This window comes from Manis pentadactyla, chromosome 3, assembly GCF_030020395.1.
Source record: "Manis pentadactyla isolate mManPen7 chromosome 3, mManPen7.hap1, whole genome shotgun sequence".
Lineage (NCBI taxonomy): Eukaryota > Metazoa > Chordata > Mammalia > Pholidota > Manidae > Manis > Manis pentadactyla.
This window is the reverse complement of record NC_080021.1, coordinates 189,388,420-189,404,855: the sequence shown is the minus strand read 5'-3', so window position 1 is coordinate 189,404,855 and position 16,436 is coordinate 189,388,420. Positions and strand designations below refer to the sequence as shown.

At 49.4% G+C, this 16,436-nt stretch overlaps 1 protein-coding gene across 1 annotated transcript in view; it reads left to right on the top strand.

Annotated features, from left to right (window-relative positions):
- GABBR2 (gamma-aminobutyric acid type B receptor subunit 2) overlaps positions 1-16,436 on the top strand; it is a 338,133-nt gene that overhangs the window by 257,636 nt on the left and 64,061 nt on the right. Inside the window, exons 9-11 of the mRNA XM_036888312.2 lie at positions 587-667; positions 4,105-4,255; positions 6,468-6,600. Coding sequence (XP_036744207.1) covers positions 587-667; positions 4,105-4,255; positions 6,468-6,600 — 365 coding nt within the window. The remainder of the gene's footprint in view (positions 1-586; positions 668-4,104; positions 4,256-6,467; positions 6,601-16,436) is intronic.

Below are 16,436 nucleotides of genomic sequence, written 5' to 3'. Positions count from 1 at the left end.
GCCCCCTCTACTTGCTGCTGACCAGACCGTGCCTGAAGGGTATTGGTCAGCCCTTGAGCCTACACTCTATTAACAGACAGTGACACTGTGGGGTGTGGCCCAAGCGGGGCCTGCATAGAATGAGGAGTAGAAATGATGTTCTGTAAGGAACATTAGCAGCTGGTACCAGGAGAATTATCTCTTTGTGCCTTCAAGTCTCTAGGGCTGCCCTGGAACAGAGTAGAAGTGGTCTGTGTGGTCCTAGATGGCAGAGCCAGAAGACAGGGGAACGTTACAGAGACTGTTCAGCTCGACGGCCAGGAAGGACTTGGTAACACACAGAGAGTCTAGCCATAAGCGGCGTGGGTTCCCCGCCCATGACATGTGCAGCAAAGGACAGGAGGCCAGTGGCTGAGACGGTGTGAGGGGGTGTTTGTTCCAGCCCACACCGGGCTGGGGGTTTTGTGATGGCACCTGGAAGAGGCACTGGGGGAAGGAGAGCCCACAAGAACACAGCCAGGGCCTGCGGGAGGGGCAGGGCTGGGGCGGAGCCCCAGACCCAAGGCAGGACTCAGTCTAACCAGCCCCTGTCTCTTGCTCCCTGCAGACAGCAGGGAGGTGAAGGTGGGAGAGTACAACGCTGTGGCCGACACGCTGGAGATCATCAACGACACTATCCGGTTCCAAGGTAAGGCACGTGGGTTTCGTGGAGGAGGGAGTCTGCTCAGCTGCTCCCAAGCCTGAATCTTGTCTGAGGTTTGGAGACAAGTTCAAAGCCCTTGGCTTCATGGGGAAGAGGAAACATTGTTTCCTCTCAGCACACTGAGCACAGGGTCCCCATTACACATGGGAGTTGAGTTCCAGCTCCTGGGATGGGTCACTCCATGTAAATGGGAATGTGCATGGAGTGCTAGCTCTAACAGAGGCATCTGTGTTTAAACCAGCTGATGGCCAGGAATAATTCTTTTAAAATGCAGCCCAGCTTTAAATGTAGCTGTTTCCTCCTCTGGGAATGGACTCGGTTGGATTGGTCTCTCCTCCCAGCAAGGCCTCTCCACCCGATACTCGTCCCAGAAGACCATTGCCTCTCTTCTTTGGCTGGAGAACTCAGCTTCTAGAACCAGATCAAATGACACCTCTTCTGTACAGCCTTCCTGGATCGTCCCCAGTTGAACTAATGGCTCCCTTCTCTTCGCTTCCACAATCTTTTGTCTCTGCCTTTCACATGGCCACTGACACTTTGCACTGAAATCTCTAGGTTGTTGGACCATAAACTCCCTGACTGGGCCCCCTTTGACTTTAAATTCCTAATACCAGCCAGGGTCTGGCACATGTTGGAGGTTCAGTGATATTTGATGAATAAATGAATACATGATTGATCAAGTGAGTAGATGAATGGGTGCGTGAATGAATGAATGAACAAGTGAGCATACGAGTCAAGTAGTATGTGGATGGATGGATAGGTAGATGAGTATATGGGTGGGTAAATAGATAAATGGTGGGTGGGTAGATCGATGACTGGATGGGTAGGTTAATGGACTTAACTAGTCTTAACTCTTTCAAGTCCATTCTGCCCTCAGTAGCCAAAATGCTCTTGCTGTCATGCCATGCTGAGATGCCTGGCCTCTGCTAGGAGCCTTGCACAGTCCCCATTGCTCACAGTAAGGGGCCTCACTCCATGGCATGGCCCCAAGTCCTCCATGAAGAGACCACTCCCCATTTCTCTGCCTCCTCTTTCAGATCTCCCTACCCAAACAGCTTATAGTTCCTCAAATATACCAACATGCCTTTGCATCTGCTGGGCCCTCTGCCCTAAATGCCTTTTCCTCCTTGTTTACCTAGTAAACAGTCAACTTCTCATCCTCTGAGGCTCAGTTCACCTTTCTGTAGTCTTCCTGACTCCATCAGGCTGGGCTGCATTCTGTTCCCTGCCTCACTCTTAGGCCTCTCTGTGCCTCATGTTATCAACTGCCTGGACCCTGTCGTTGGAGGCAGTTGGCATAGGTGTTGGAGCCCAGGCTTCAGAGTTAGTCAGACCTGGGCTCAAATCCTGCTGATTTTGCCACCTACTAGCTATAAAAACCACTGAACACCTAGAAAACTGTTTTCACCCCTATAAAAATGGGAATGACCCTTTCTACCCATAACACTGCTGGATGAATCAAATGAGAAAATCTCTGTAAGGTACTTAGTCCATGGGGAGCATTCAGTAAATGTGACTGCTTATTATTGCCTTTTTCTTTTCATGGGGTTAGTGTGTAAGTTCCTTGAAGACAGGGAAGGTGTCTTGCTCATCTCTGAGTCACTGGTTCCTAACACTGGGCCTGACAGATGGAAGGTGATTATTAGTGATGACTAAGCATCATTAGTGGCGATGAAGGAAGGGTGATTGATGAAGGAATGGTGAAGAATGAATGAACAATGAATGAATGGATTGGGTGAGGAACAAGAAAGAAAACTCAGGCACCTGCTGTTACTCACACTTCTGATAAGTCATTGCCATTCAGTTTCTATACATCTTAGTTAAGATGCACTGCCTGGAGGTGCCATTTTGCAGGGAGGGAAGGTGGAGTGAGGAGGAGGAGATGCCAACTTTCTGAAAGAGTTTCTACACAGAACAACTTGTGGTCATAGTGGTCATATGACCTCTGACCCAAACCTCAGCCCCCTTCTCACTGCCCAGAGAGGGACTTGTTCCCAGCCAAGAACTTCTGGGAGTCCCCAAGACAGCCCTTGTGTTTTGGCTCAGACAGCCCCAGGCAGCCTGACGCGGCCCAGGCTACTCACAGGTGGAGAGGGGAGGAAAATGGGAGTGGGGAGGTTTTCAAATACTGAGCTTTTATTTCTGAAAGCAAGAAATGGTGTTACCTCTGTCACCTGTGTCTTCCTTTGCCCTGACTTCCAGCCCTTGAATCCTTAGAAATGTCACTTTACATGGAATTGCTCAAAACTGTACATTAGCCTCACCAGCAGGTTCCTAGTTGTCCTGGCTGGCAACTGCCCTAGACTGCTTAGGTGATTCAAACTCTTTTTCTCTACCGAGTGTTTCCAAATACATTTGAACTTGCTAGCAGAGTTTTTTAAACACAGATGTTCTGAAGAGTCCTCAGTCCCTGCTGCCACATCTGCCCGTCCTCTGCCTGTCTCCTGGGATCAGGTATAGCAGAGGCTGGCACCCAGGGCCTGGCTGTGGGGGGTCATCATGACCCCTGGTGAGTCTCCCCAGAATCCCAGATTTCCCCACTGGAGGGAAAAGCTCTAGAGTTTCACAATCTCACGGCAGAAACCTGACCTGAAATCACAGCTAAGAGGGGATTTACAAGAAGTGGGTGGGGTGTGCCTGCGTCCTCCTCCAAGCCATCCTGCATCTGGCAAAAATAAAACAGGGCAGTTCTGCCACCATCCATAAAGATTGGCTCTGAGGCCCTCGGGGCTCCCCTGGGTTCCAGATGCCCTTGAAGAATGAGCAGGGACGCTCCGCAGTCACACGGAGAAATGGAATCCCACGGTTTCAGCCCAGTCCTGGCACGGCAGGGAGGGGGAGCCGTGCAGGTAGCTTTTACCTCCCACAGTTATCAAGTCTTAATGAAAATAAAAAACCAGAAAGAGCTTTTATAACATAATGACCTTGAGGCAGAAAATCCACAGCCAGAGCACATATGTGTCCCCATGGGATTGACAGGCAAGGTGTCTGCCCTGTTGAGGGGTACTCAGTATCATGCATTGGGTCAGCGTCCTTGAGAGCTCAAGCCATGTTCTTCACAGCCCCAGCGGCCCCCAGTGGCCCCTGCTCACAGCATTCAGCCCTGCGCCTTCCAAGCCACTGTTACCTTTAGGGATAAATGGCAATGGTTTTCCAACAGGGTAATTAGACCAAATCAAATTCTAGTCTTCTAATGGCTATTAAATGCATCACAAATCCCTTATTGATTCTGTTTAGAGAAAGAAATAAGTCCTGGCTAAGGCTCCCCACTGGGCAGACTGGCCAGCCGCCAGAGCCCACTCACCCAGTAGACATGTCCCACCATGTGCCCAGGTGGCAGAAGCCAAGGACATCCAGGCAGAGATGTTCTTGGAGACTGACTATATGCTGGGCTCAGTGGGGTCTTTTCCTTGGCCTTCTAGGATCTGAACCCCCAAAAGACAAGACCATCATCCTGGAGCAGCTCCGTAAGATCTCCCTACCTCTCTACAGCATCCTCTCTGCTCTCACCATCCTGGGAATGATCATGGCCAGTGCTTTTCTCTTCTTCAACATCAAGAATCGCAATCAGAAGTAAGCCTCTCCTTCCTTCCTAATTACAACCCTTAAATAGAATTCGTGCCTCATATCAAATTTCCCGAGTATCATAATTCTTCCAAGTGGTAAAGATACCTCAAGACAAATGCTGGGCATAGAAGCTACAGGGCATAAATATGCAAAGAAATAAAAAGCCAACCATTTCAAACAATATTGCTTCTCTCTCACTTACCAACTTTACATTTCCCTGTATGGCCCCGGAAGATGACTGGTTAGCCAGAGACGGGTAAGATTCCTCAAGGGAGGAACAACCTAAGACAGGCACAGTCGCAGAGGGGTCATCAGGTGAGAAATTGGGGATCAACAGAGGTGAGGCTTAGAACCTCACCCCCCCTGTTCTGAGAGAAATCTTCTGCATACGTGGATGTTTTATTGCCCTTGTCTAGCTTGGATTAACACATAGTCTACAGGCACACACCTGATCATCTACATTTGCTCTCTTACAACACTAAACTATGTTTTCTACCTTTATCTTGTATCTACCTACCACTTCAGCATTTTATTAAAAATAATAATAATAAAGAGAGAAATGTGGTATCCACATATAAATCAAGTATAAAAACCAAATGAGTATTCATATTTGAACTGACTGTTTATAGTTCATAATGCATGAGCAAAACCAAAAGTTTCTGTGATGACTGCCCTTGTACTGTTCACTATGTAACTTATTCATTATGTAAGAATTTGTTCTCCATGTAAGAACTTGTTTGTTATGCCTCAGAAGATTGGAGACTGATGAAAATTAGGCTTGGGGTGGATTAATGATTGTGCATTGAGCATTGACTCCCCTATACAGAATTTTATTGTCGTTAACAACCATTTGATCAATAAATATGAGAGATGCCCTCACAAAAAAAAAAAAAAAAGAAGTAAGCCTCTCCTGCCTTCTTGGATGATGCTTTCTGGATTGACAGACCTCATGCAGGCTGCCCAACTCCTGACCTTTACCCTCTCCAGCTTCCTGTGGTCATAGGATTAGGGGCTATAACAGTTCGTGGTTTGCCAGAGGACCTCCAGGAACCCACCTCATCTCAACTTTGCATGTGTCCTAGGCAGGGTGGTCTGTGTTCCCGTTTTACACAGGAGGGAACTCAGCCAGGCCAAGTGACTTCCCAAGCGTGCCCCACTGCTGGTGGGCAGGGCCAGGCTTGGACACATGTTGGGGCACAATTTACAGCAGTATTTTTATCTCTCAACCACTTCGACACATTACATTTTATAAATGCAGAAGGATTATTAGAATTACAGAATGCAAAAGAAAATGTTCAGGGAACAGTTGACCATAATTACAATCTGCAGAAGGGCATCTGTACCACCAGGCACCAGAAATCCTAGACGTTCAACCACATTGTGCTGGGGTAGCCGGGCACCTCTGAGGGTGAATTTCAGCTGACTGGTGGTTTAACCCAGCTGTGGACTGCTGGGCAGCTGGGAGCCACAGCACAATTCCTAAGGAAGTGAGAGAGAAGGCTGTAGAATTTGGGAGCATAAAGGACACCCCCAGTCCCCAACAGCAGCCTGGTGAAGACACAGATTGGGGTGAGGATGGGGACTCTGGACTCTGTCATCTACCTTCATCATCCGGAGATGAGAGGAGGCACTCCTACCCACCGTATGACAATTTTTGTGCTTGGGACAGGGTGAGATTCAGGCAGCCAAAGTGGATGCCCACTCACCCACGCCTGATCACAGTTCCTGAGCAGCCCTGAATTCTTACCCACCCTGAGACCTCCTAGACCTGGTCCACTCAGTGCAGGGGAGTGTGCTGGGGCCATAACCCCCTTGCTGTGGAAAGTTGCTGAATTTAAAGATAGCATTCTCTAGATTGGACGTGTCTTCCCAGCTCCAGCCAAAAAAAAAACCTGTTGACTTAATGTTTATATGTAAACTGAAAACTAGTGGTTGAGGATGCTGATGCTACGTGCTGTTCCTACGGAAGTGATAGCTGGACTTGACTGAGGACAAATCAAGCAAATAGATAGCTGATGGGGTCCTTTAGTGAAAGGGGAACAGCCCCTAGTGGGTGGCTTGTCTTGGGGAAGAGATAGTGGAGAAACCTGGGCTTACATTTCCTCCTCCCCCTCTAGCCTGGGCAACGATGTACACCTAGTAGGTATTCAAACAGTGTTCGTTGAAGGAATAGCTACGTGAGCGGTTCTGTTAGCTGTTACTCTCTTTCTCTTGTCAGGCTGATCAAGATGTCGAGTCCATACATGAACAACCTTATCATCCTTGGAGGAATGCTCTCCTACGCATCGATATTTCTCTTTGGCCTCGATGGATCCTTTGTCTCTGAAAAGACCTTTGAGACACTTTGCACTGTAAGTTAGCCTGAATGTTCCAATGATACATGATATAAGGTTTTCTTGGTGACCTCAATCGTCAAAAACACAGACACAAACCCAGAAACACATGAAACTACATGAACAGGCAAAACACAATTCATTCATTCAATGGGGCAATCTGGTGTTGCCTTCAGACCAGGATGGACTTAAGTAATGCCTGTAAAATTAAGATCATGGATGTAACATGCCACTGCTAGAAGACAGCCCACTGAGAACGGATCGGATAACCTAGAAAAGGGAGGGAGAAAAAGTCCCAACCAGAATAGGATCAGCCCCAGGGGCAGGGGCAGGGCCATTTAACAAGCAACAAATCTGGCCACCTACCTCAACAGCCATCACGGAATATAATGAGTGATGTCTGGACGGGTGACTTTGAGTCATAAAAAGAAATCCTAACTCTTATTTGCTATTAAGCAGTGTCCCTCAACCATTTTTTTCCTTATTGCCCCCTAAGGAGACTTTTTTGGGTTTTTTTCCTAATCATCCCATCATGAAATTTTAATACTAAAGATACACTGTATGACTGTTAAGTACTGTATGTCTATCTATAGTTTATACATAAAAGTGTAATATTTTTCTATATCCAAGAACCAATATTTACCCCTTGAGAACCAATATCACCCTTGTGGTGGAAATGCACATATTTTAGAGCACCCAAAAGACAGGGTCGTTATTTACTGTATCTTAGAAATATTATTTTGAAAATTGAAGACTTTGCTTCTTGATGCCTTAAATTTTTGATGCCCAGCTGCTGTTGTTAGTTTTTCTGAAGGAGTTTATACATTAGCAGTTAGCAATTGTGTGGAACTAACTCTCAGTTGAGACCAGTAGGATTTATTTCTGGACTTTGACTACTGTGACCTATCAAAAGTGCATTTGCCATTTCGATCTATCATCCAAATACAATAATTCATCCAATTCCCTGCCTGGAGGACCAGAGCCAGGAGGGATGGGCAAAGGATCCACACCGACCAGATTAATCTGAAAGCCACTCTTGCATTGCTACTGTTTTCCGCTAAGGCGTTAATGTCAATGTGGACCCTTCTTAGCAAAGCAGTCCCTTTCAGGTCCTATCTGCTGCTCTAACATCTCAGTGTCATCCACTGCTAGATGATTATGGTTTGAAAATTGGCAGCGAGGGATAAACAAGTAGAGGACCCCTTCATGTGCCGCAGGTCACCACCCCCACCCAGGACTTTCAGGACCATGCAGGGGCCCTATGCTCTAGGAGAGCACATGGAAAGGAGGGAAGCCCCCAGGACCTTACACTGTGTGTGATGATGTTCTGGGATTCCCGCAGGTGACTAGACCAGATGGACTCTTTTATGGTGCTTGTTATCGTCACCAGTAACTTCATTGTGAATTGTCCAATGAGTGAGATGTCCACAGAACACTTACTTTGTCTGAAACATTCCACTGGAGATGTTTCCATTTGTGGTCAGGTCCCTGGTACTCCAGAGAAGCAGTGAGGTCACTGGGGTGCTCAGGTACCCCTCTTCTCTGGGGCGGACCTGGAGGAGGGTAGTCAAACCCCAAGGGCTCCACAGCTCACTCAGTTCAAGCTTCCTACTCAAGCATTTTATTCCAGCCCAGTACTGCCCCCTCTCCCTCTTTATTTGGCACTTCTGGGGGTTAAGGAGGTGAATTCAAGAGTCACAGGTCCTCCACGTGCCTGGCATCGGGGTGCCCAGAGTCAGTTTCCTTCCAGAGAAGCCAATTGCTCAGAAGTCCTTGTGGGCATGGTCTGGCGGTTTGTTCTCCCCAGACAGTGACCTCTGGCCCAAGGGTGATGACCACATCCTGTGGGGGGTCTTGCTCATTTTAGGGACAGTGTGAAGCCCATGAAGTCCCTACACTGCACCATCAGCATTTGTGCCCCGTGGTGCCTTGTGACTGCATGGACGCCACGTGTCTGTGGTCGGCCCTCTTGGGCAGTGGGGAGGCCCGAGCAAGGGGATGGAGTTCCTTGATGAAGCTAAGCAAGGAGAGCAAGGATTTCCTTCTTCCTCTGTGTTGGGGACTCCCTCCCAAGTTCGAGGAGACCTTCATGATGACAATAATGAATATACCAGGTACTAGTCTGGTGGCTTCTGTTTACACAGCTCGGATCCCCCGGTCGCATTCCTGAGAGCTGAGGGGCCCACGCTGGTGTCCCAGCTGAGACTCAGGGAGTGTCGCCAGAGCTCTAGCGCCCTGGCCCCTCCTGCGGTCCCTCTGCCCGGCCCCCCTCACTCGCTGCCTCCCCCTGGGAACGCATCTGCGAGCCCAGTCCGCCTCCTCGTGCAGAGACTGGAGGCGCAGCCCTCGCAGAGTCTTCCCCTACCCGCCCCCCCCGGAAGGAAGCACCTCACGTCTCACCCTGCTCGGGAGCCAAAGGCTGTTAAGGCACAGACGCCTTCTTGAGTTTGACCTGAATCCTACAAATGCAGGGTGACATGGGTGAGGGAGCCCAGAGGACATCCCCACAGCCGGGCTTTTCTTTAATGAAGCCTGACATTCTGTTCTGGGAGCCGCACTCATCTGTGCGAAAGGAACCTCATCCCGGGAAGCCTGGCAAGGCGGTGTGAATAAGTCATGAAGCACTTTACAAATCAGCATCGGCTCTGAACACAAGGGCTTGGAGGGAGTTAGGGCCTGGCCTCAGCACCCCAGAGGATTCATTGATTTGCAGTCAGGGCTGTTTCAGAGGCTCTGCAAAGGGGAACCCACATTCATGAAAGGCATGGGGAAAAGGCAGAGATTAACTACTCTGGATTGAATTGGGTCAGCACAGACGTGTACCTGCGTGAGGACGGGGGTCATTTATTTAATTCCCAGTATACCTCAGGAAGGGGAACTGAAAGCTCCTGAACTGAGTGCCTAAATCCCAGGCCCCAGTGGGGACACTTTGGGTTGTGCTCTCGCCGCTGGTCCAGGGGATCTGGTGACTCGGGTCCTGATCTCTCTGGGCCTGGAAGGCTGCCCCCAGGAAACTCCTACAGAGCGGGGAGAAGGAGGTAGAAGCAGGGCCATCCAGTACAATGAGCACAGATCTTAAAGAACCTGGGTCTGACTCCCACCTCCTTCGTGTACAAGCTCCTGATTGTGGCCAGGGACTCAGCCTCTCTGAGCGTCAGCTGTGTCATCTGTAAAATGAGCGTAACCACTGGGCAGGATCATGGTGTGCTCCTAGTGAGGATTCAGGTGAGCTACCTGGCATATAGGGTGAATGCTGGTGGTGGGGATGGGTAAGCATCTTTCTCCCCGCCACAGTATAATTTCCTGGTGTCCTGCTCTTTGTTCTGTAGGAAATCTTCTAGGACAAGGGACAAGGTGGAACATGAAGCCAGCTTCCAGATGTGCAGCAATATAAGTCACAGTGCAGTCTGTTCTGCCAGATGGATGCCATTTTTTTTTCCTTTTAGTTTTCAATCTAGAAAGTAAACACAGTGATAAACCATGACCACCGCCCCAGAAGAAACTTATGACAGTCATGAGACTGTGCCTCTGCTCGGAAGGACCATTATACGTAGGCGGGAGAAGCATGAGTGCATGCACGCACGCACACAGCTCTGCTAGGGAGGCAGTTACACTTCAATCCCATCCCCCACTCCCTCTGACCCTTTCAGGAATCTTCCCAGCCTGGTTTCTGCAAGTCTTGCAAACAGCCTCAGCTACACCGTGCTGTCTCCCTGGACACTGTGTGGGTAGTGGAATCACCATAGCAACATGGCCCCTGTGGGCAGGCACTGCCTGGGTGGACAGTGCTGGGCATGGGCCAGAACCAGGGTGCCAGGGGGATGGGGGGCCTGCTCACAGCTCACACGCTGACCTGCCTCAGGAATCCCAGCCCCTGGCAGGCCAGAGACGGAGTGAGGTGGGTGGTGAAGAGAAAAGGCATTTATCCTCCTTGTGGAATCCTAGGCAGAAACCCCGGAACAAACATGGAGGGACAGGAAAGACTGCAATATGGATGAGCAGAGCCGGGGGGCCTCGGGGTCCCTGCATGGGTCTCAGCAGCTTCCAGGACTCGCAGCATATTCCTGGGGTGGGGGTAGTGAGCGGGCCATGTGAACTCCCCCAGCCTGCCCGCAGGAAACTGTGCTATCCTCTGGGATTTAGCACCAGCCAGCTTGCTGCCCGGTTCAGCCTACCCTCCAGATTCGCACTACTGCCTGACAATCCAAGGCTCACCATCCCCACGTCACAGGAGAGAAAGCTGAACTCTGCCATTCACAGCTCTGTGGCAGGACTGCCATTTGGAACTAGCTGTGTTGGACTGCAGAGATGCCTGAGACAGTTCACTCATCTTTTTGTTTTTTGGGAAATATTTTGATTTTTTTGTTACCTGGTTTACACCAGGAGAAACAGGTCCACTAAGTTCTTAGGGATATGGTCAGTATTTTTCCCAACCACAATTCGTGTGCATTCAGATTTTTTTGATTGAGACATAATTCACATATCATAAAATTCACCCTTTTATGGTATGCAATTCAGTGGCCTTAGGAGATTTATTCATTCACTTTTGATACATCACCAAATCTATCAGAGCACCCAACACATAAGAGAATTGTAGTCAGACTGCTTGTGTTCAAATCTCAGCTACACCACTTCCCAGCTGTGTGACTTTAAATTACTAAACATCTCAAACTTTAATTTACTCCTCTGTAAAATAGGCATGATAATAGGGCTGTGGGAATTAAATGAGATAATATATGTAAGGCACTTAGTGCCTACCACATAATATGATTCAATAAATGTTAGTCATTATCATTATGAATAATGATGGGAGGATGTCTGGATACTTGCATTCACCTCTGGACACAGCTAAGAGAAATAACAGAGTAAACTTGGGGTGAAGAGGAGGCTGGACCCTGGCTCTGGTGCTGGTTGATTGGGTGTAGGTGTATCCGTGGCAACTCTGGCCTTATGTGGTCTTGCTCTGCTAGAACTGGGTCGGGGAAAGACTCAGGGCTGCCTCAGTCAAAGCCGAGCTGCTGTACCCCTGCCACCTTGAGGGCTGCAAAGGGCCTTGGGGCAGGCTGCCAGGGAGGTAAGAATGACATAAGTGGGACTTCCTAGGGCACTTGGACACGAATCCCCGGTCCTTGGAACCTGACAGGAGAGTGAGGAGAAGCCAGTTCAGCCCAGGGCTGCTCCGATGGCTGCTCAGAGAAGCAGAAGCAGGGCTCAGCTTTGTATCTTTCAGCTGCCTCTACCTGCTGACAATCCTGACTCCTTAATTTTTTTACTTTTAATTAAAGTAAACATATTTATACACCTAAGTACATTGCTCAATGAATTTTCACAACCTGAACTCACTTTCAACTCCAGCGTCCAGATCAAGAAGCAGACCGTTACCCACATCCCAGAAGTCCTTCCTGTCCCCTTCCGGTTACCATCTACCCTGCACTCAAGGGCAACCACCTCCCTGACTCCTGCCTGCCCAGACGGTGCTGCTCAGTGTGCGCATGAATGACCCAGGAACTTGGGCAGATGCAGATGCTGGCTCAGTAGGCCTGGGGGGGCCTGAGGCGCCCCGTCTCCAACAAGCGCCAGCTGATGCCGATGCTGCGCCAACAGAACACACCCAGAGTAGCAAGGGCAGGGTTAAGCCCATGTTTTATTTCTGTGTTTGTCTCTTGGATACAGTCCTGTAAGAGATATGGAAGCACCAGAAACCTTGTCTCATGAAGCTCAGTAGGGAAGCAAAGGAGCCCCTGGACTCTCAGGAAGCAGGGCAGCCCTATCATAGGAGGCGGGGCTGGAGTCTGGGTCCTGAAGCCTGCTCTGAGCCGTGCACCCTGCTCCTAAGAGGTGTACAAGTGAGCTCAGGAGGGGCAGCTGCTGGGAAGCGATAGGGTCATGGAGCCCAAGCACTGGATCAGGAGCATGACACCTTCTCATAACCCTCCCAGGGATGATAAGATTTCTAATTCTAACTCAAAAGGCAAAGGTTACCTGGAAACATCCAACTGGCCTACAGGAAATTCAATTCTAGTAGAAATGAGTGATGTTTTCAGTAAAAAAGCCCATAAATGTCTGCTTTTTTTCCCATTGGGGATTTCTTTTTGAGGCAGTTGAGAGATAACCTGATGGAATAATGTGATTTAGGGGCTGTTTCAACATGTGATCCCATGCTTCTGTGGCTGGCCATGGTAAGATGCCTTGTGATTTCAGAAGGTGGCTGCAAGGTTGGGCCAAGGGATACCTGAAGGGTTTGATGGTGGCCTTGCCTGGCAGGTTCAGACCACCTGAGGGAGGTGGCCACAGTGCCTGGCGCTGACAGTTTGGGCCAACTGGACTCTTGGACAGGCTGCAGTCTAACTTCCCGGCCGGGGGCCCGCCAGGCTCCATGGTGACAGGAGGTCCAGAGCATGGCAGCCCCAGGCAGCTGCCAGAACGGCCCTGCAGGAGAGTCTGTGCGTCCATTTTCCTGCCAGTCCCCAAAAGAGCAATGAAAGCCATTCCCTCTGCCAGGCCAGCCTTCCCACAGTCAGTTGAACAAGCAGCTGAAGAAAATTGTTCTGGGCATAGATTTTTCTTTCCATTTGGAGATGTGCTCTAGTGGGTTTTCCTTTTTCATCCTTGAGACTGAGATGAACATTGCCTGCCTCAGGTTCCTTTCCTGCCCCTCCATGGATGTCTGTTCAAAGCAGTGTACAGAGAGAGGAAAGAGGACTTTATGGCTTAAGGAGGGAAAAGGAAAGACATCAGAAGAGTAAATATGAGTAAGACTTTGGGAGAAAAAGTGAAGCAGCTGTTTGTTAGTACTGATGAATCAGTAGATAGTTGTATTGGAAACAATCATTAGAGCCCTCTAGAACCTTCTAGCTTATTTGGCATCATACACGCTTACATTTTCCTGATAGGGGGCCCACCAAGGTCTCCTTAAATGTGTGGAATTCAGGGATCTCACTACCTCATAATCAGCATAATTTATTTGGGTAGAAGGCATCACTGAGGCAGTGAACTCAGCCTTTTCTGCTTTTAAATTCTTCAGTTCCCTCTGTGATCTTCCTTTCGTGTACTTGCTCAGGCTCTATTAGGATATTTCAGGTGACAAAGAGCCTGCTAAGCTGGCCCAGCCAGCCTGATCACCCTCTCAGTGCTGGCTATAGAGATTAAAAGGTGAGCAATAGAGGTCTTGCCTCCCAGTAGCAGCATCTCATGGGAGAGGCAGACAGGTGATCAGGTAGCACAGCAGCAATGTGCATGAAGGCATAAGGAAGAGGCAGCTGAGACCTCCCTGCAAGGTCTAGGAGGGCTTCTCAGAGGAGGTGACCCAAACTCAGAGGAGGAGTTTGGGTTTTGAGGACAAATGAGAATTTATGAAGGAGATTAGAGGAAGGCATGGCATTCTGCATTGAGGCAATAACTGGTGCCAGGCCTGGCAGCATGAGCCACTTGATGTGTGAGGAATGTTTAAGCAGCATGCAGTTGCTTGGATGTGCAGTCCCACATGAGGAGTGGCAGAGAGGTGTGGAGGAGGGGGAGCACCCCACTGAGAATCAGGAGTATAACCTGAGGGCTCAGAGGGGCAACCAAGGGTTTAAATGGGAGACCCGCTTGCATTTGCATTGGATGGGTGAGCAGGAGGTAAGGGTAAAGGCAGGAGGACCAGCTGGAGATAAGGAACACAAGAACAACAGTCAGATGTGGATTAAGAACCTCAGCACTTTACACACCTCTAGTCTTTGCAACCACTCTGAAGTCAGAGGCATCATTGTGATCTCCACTTCATAGATGAGGAAATCGAGGCTCCAAGAGATTGTGTGGCCTGCCCAGGTTCACAGAGTGGTAAGTAACAAAGCCAAGACTTGAACCTGTGGCAGTCTGAGTGCAGAGCCCCTGCACATAATGACTAATCTCAGTGGCACCATGGGCACAGAGAGGAGGGCTGCACTAACACAGGATATGGGAGTGAGAGGGTCGGTAGGCACAGCCCTGCCAGGAAACAGAGCCCACCCAGCTGGTTCAAGTGAGAAGGCTCTAGTGCCGGACTACCTATAGCCATGCAGGTGGGGTTAAACAAGCCAACACAGGTGTAGAGCATCTAGCAATGGCAGGAAGCCCTCACCTCTCCTAGGCCTGAAAGCATAGAGACAGGAGGCTTTCCCTGAGCACAGAAAGAACCTGAGCCATGGGAAGTGAGACAGCTATGGCCAGACACACAGCAGCAGGGAGCACATACCCTACTTCTCTCCTGGCTCCCTCTAATCTCCTGTGGCACCTTCCGGATCCAGCCAGGGCCAGAGGGCAAGGGAGCCCAGGAGGTACAGGCATGGGGCCCCACCTCTCAGTGCACAGGGAAGGGCAGAGACCAGGTCTGAGAGATGGTGGGGGAGGAAAGAAAGGGCTAGGGATTGAATGGGAGGGTAAAGGTGGGGGGGATTCCCTGGGACTTTCAGGGCCTTAACTTGGGTGACAGGTGGATAGTGACAGCACTCCTTAGGTCGGTAGGAAAGGAAGCTGTTCAGGGGAAGAGCTGATGGGCTCAGCTTGGCTGTGGAGTGTGAAGGTTTTATGGGACATCTATGTGTCTCACCTAGGTCTCTGGTCACAGTAGCATATGCAGGTCTGGAGCTCAGAAGGGAGATACAAACTGGGAAGATATGGGAATTGTCAACACAAAGAAAATGGTTAAAGCCTGAGAGGGAGGGTGATAACCCAGGAGAACCTTAGAGGCAGAGGCTCCAGGACTGAGCCCTAGGATCCACTTGCATCTTTAAAATATGGTAGAGGAGTGAAGAGACAAATAACACATCACTTCAGCAGAGGCCTGGCCCAGTGATGACCTCAGGCCAAGCCAGCCTGGGGTGGGGGCAGCTGGCTGATGGGGTTCCACTGTTGTGCTTTGGGGATCTTTTCTCTACTGCTATCTCATCATCATCTGAAAAGCTGTCTCCAGGTGGGATGGGAACATCAGAGTATGTGAGATGACCCACTGGGCTCATCTTGTGGAAGAATATAGTCCAGCTTTTATTTATTTTTTTTAATGTAGAAAACAATGAAGGAAAATAAGCTTTACTAAGATTTAATACTTGGACTGACCTGGGGGCCCTGGCCCATTTCGGGGTGTGCAGTAGTCTTATGCCGCATGGCGTGGTCGGTCTGTCACGCCAGACATGATGGGGCATTGTCTTGAGGGTCCCCAAGACAGCCCCCATTCCGTGGTTCACCAGGAGGACTCAGCATAGAGTCGTACTCACAGCAGTGATTTGTCACAGAGAAAGAAGATAGAGCGAAATCAGCAAAAGGAAAAGGCAGGTGCAAGCTTCCAAAGGCTCTCCCAGTGGACTCACCCAGGATGTGCTCGACTCACCAGCAACAAACTGTGACATGTCTAAAAGGCTGTCTACAAGGGAAGCTCACTGGAGACTCGGTGTCCCAGGTTTTTACTGAGGGCCCGTCACCTAGGTACCCTCTGCTGAGCACATAACAAATTTCCAGACTGAGAAGGAAAGCAAGTGTGCGGCATAAATTGCACCGTTTGAGCAAACGGCTCCGAGACAGAGAGTCACTTTTATTGTTGATGGAATGGTGGGAACCTCCCCAAATCCAAGTTCCCAGACACCAGCTTAAAGGCCAACCCCACTAGCAGGCCTTTCTAAGGATATAGAGTCTCCGGCCCGCTCTGTTCACTCTTTTCTGCCCAGGCAGCCTCAGCCGTTCTTTGCTTTCAGTTTCTGACAACATAGTTGCCCGGATGCCAGGTTAAATTTATATTAATCAAGTTTCAACTAACTTGACTAATTGATATTATTGAGTCATAATGAATTTAGTCCTACAAAATAGGCAAGTAGTCTGAAAATGATACTTCAAAGAAAACA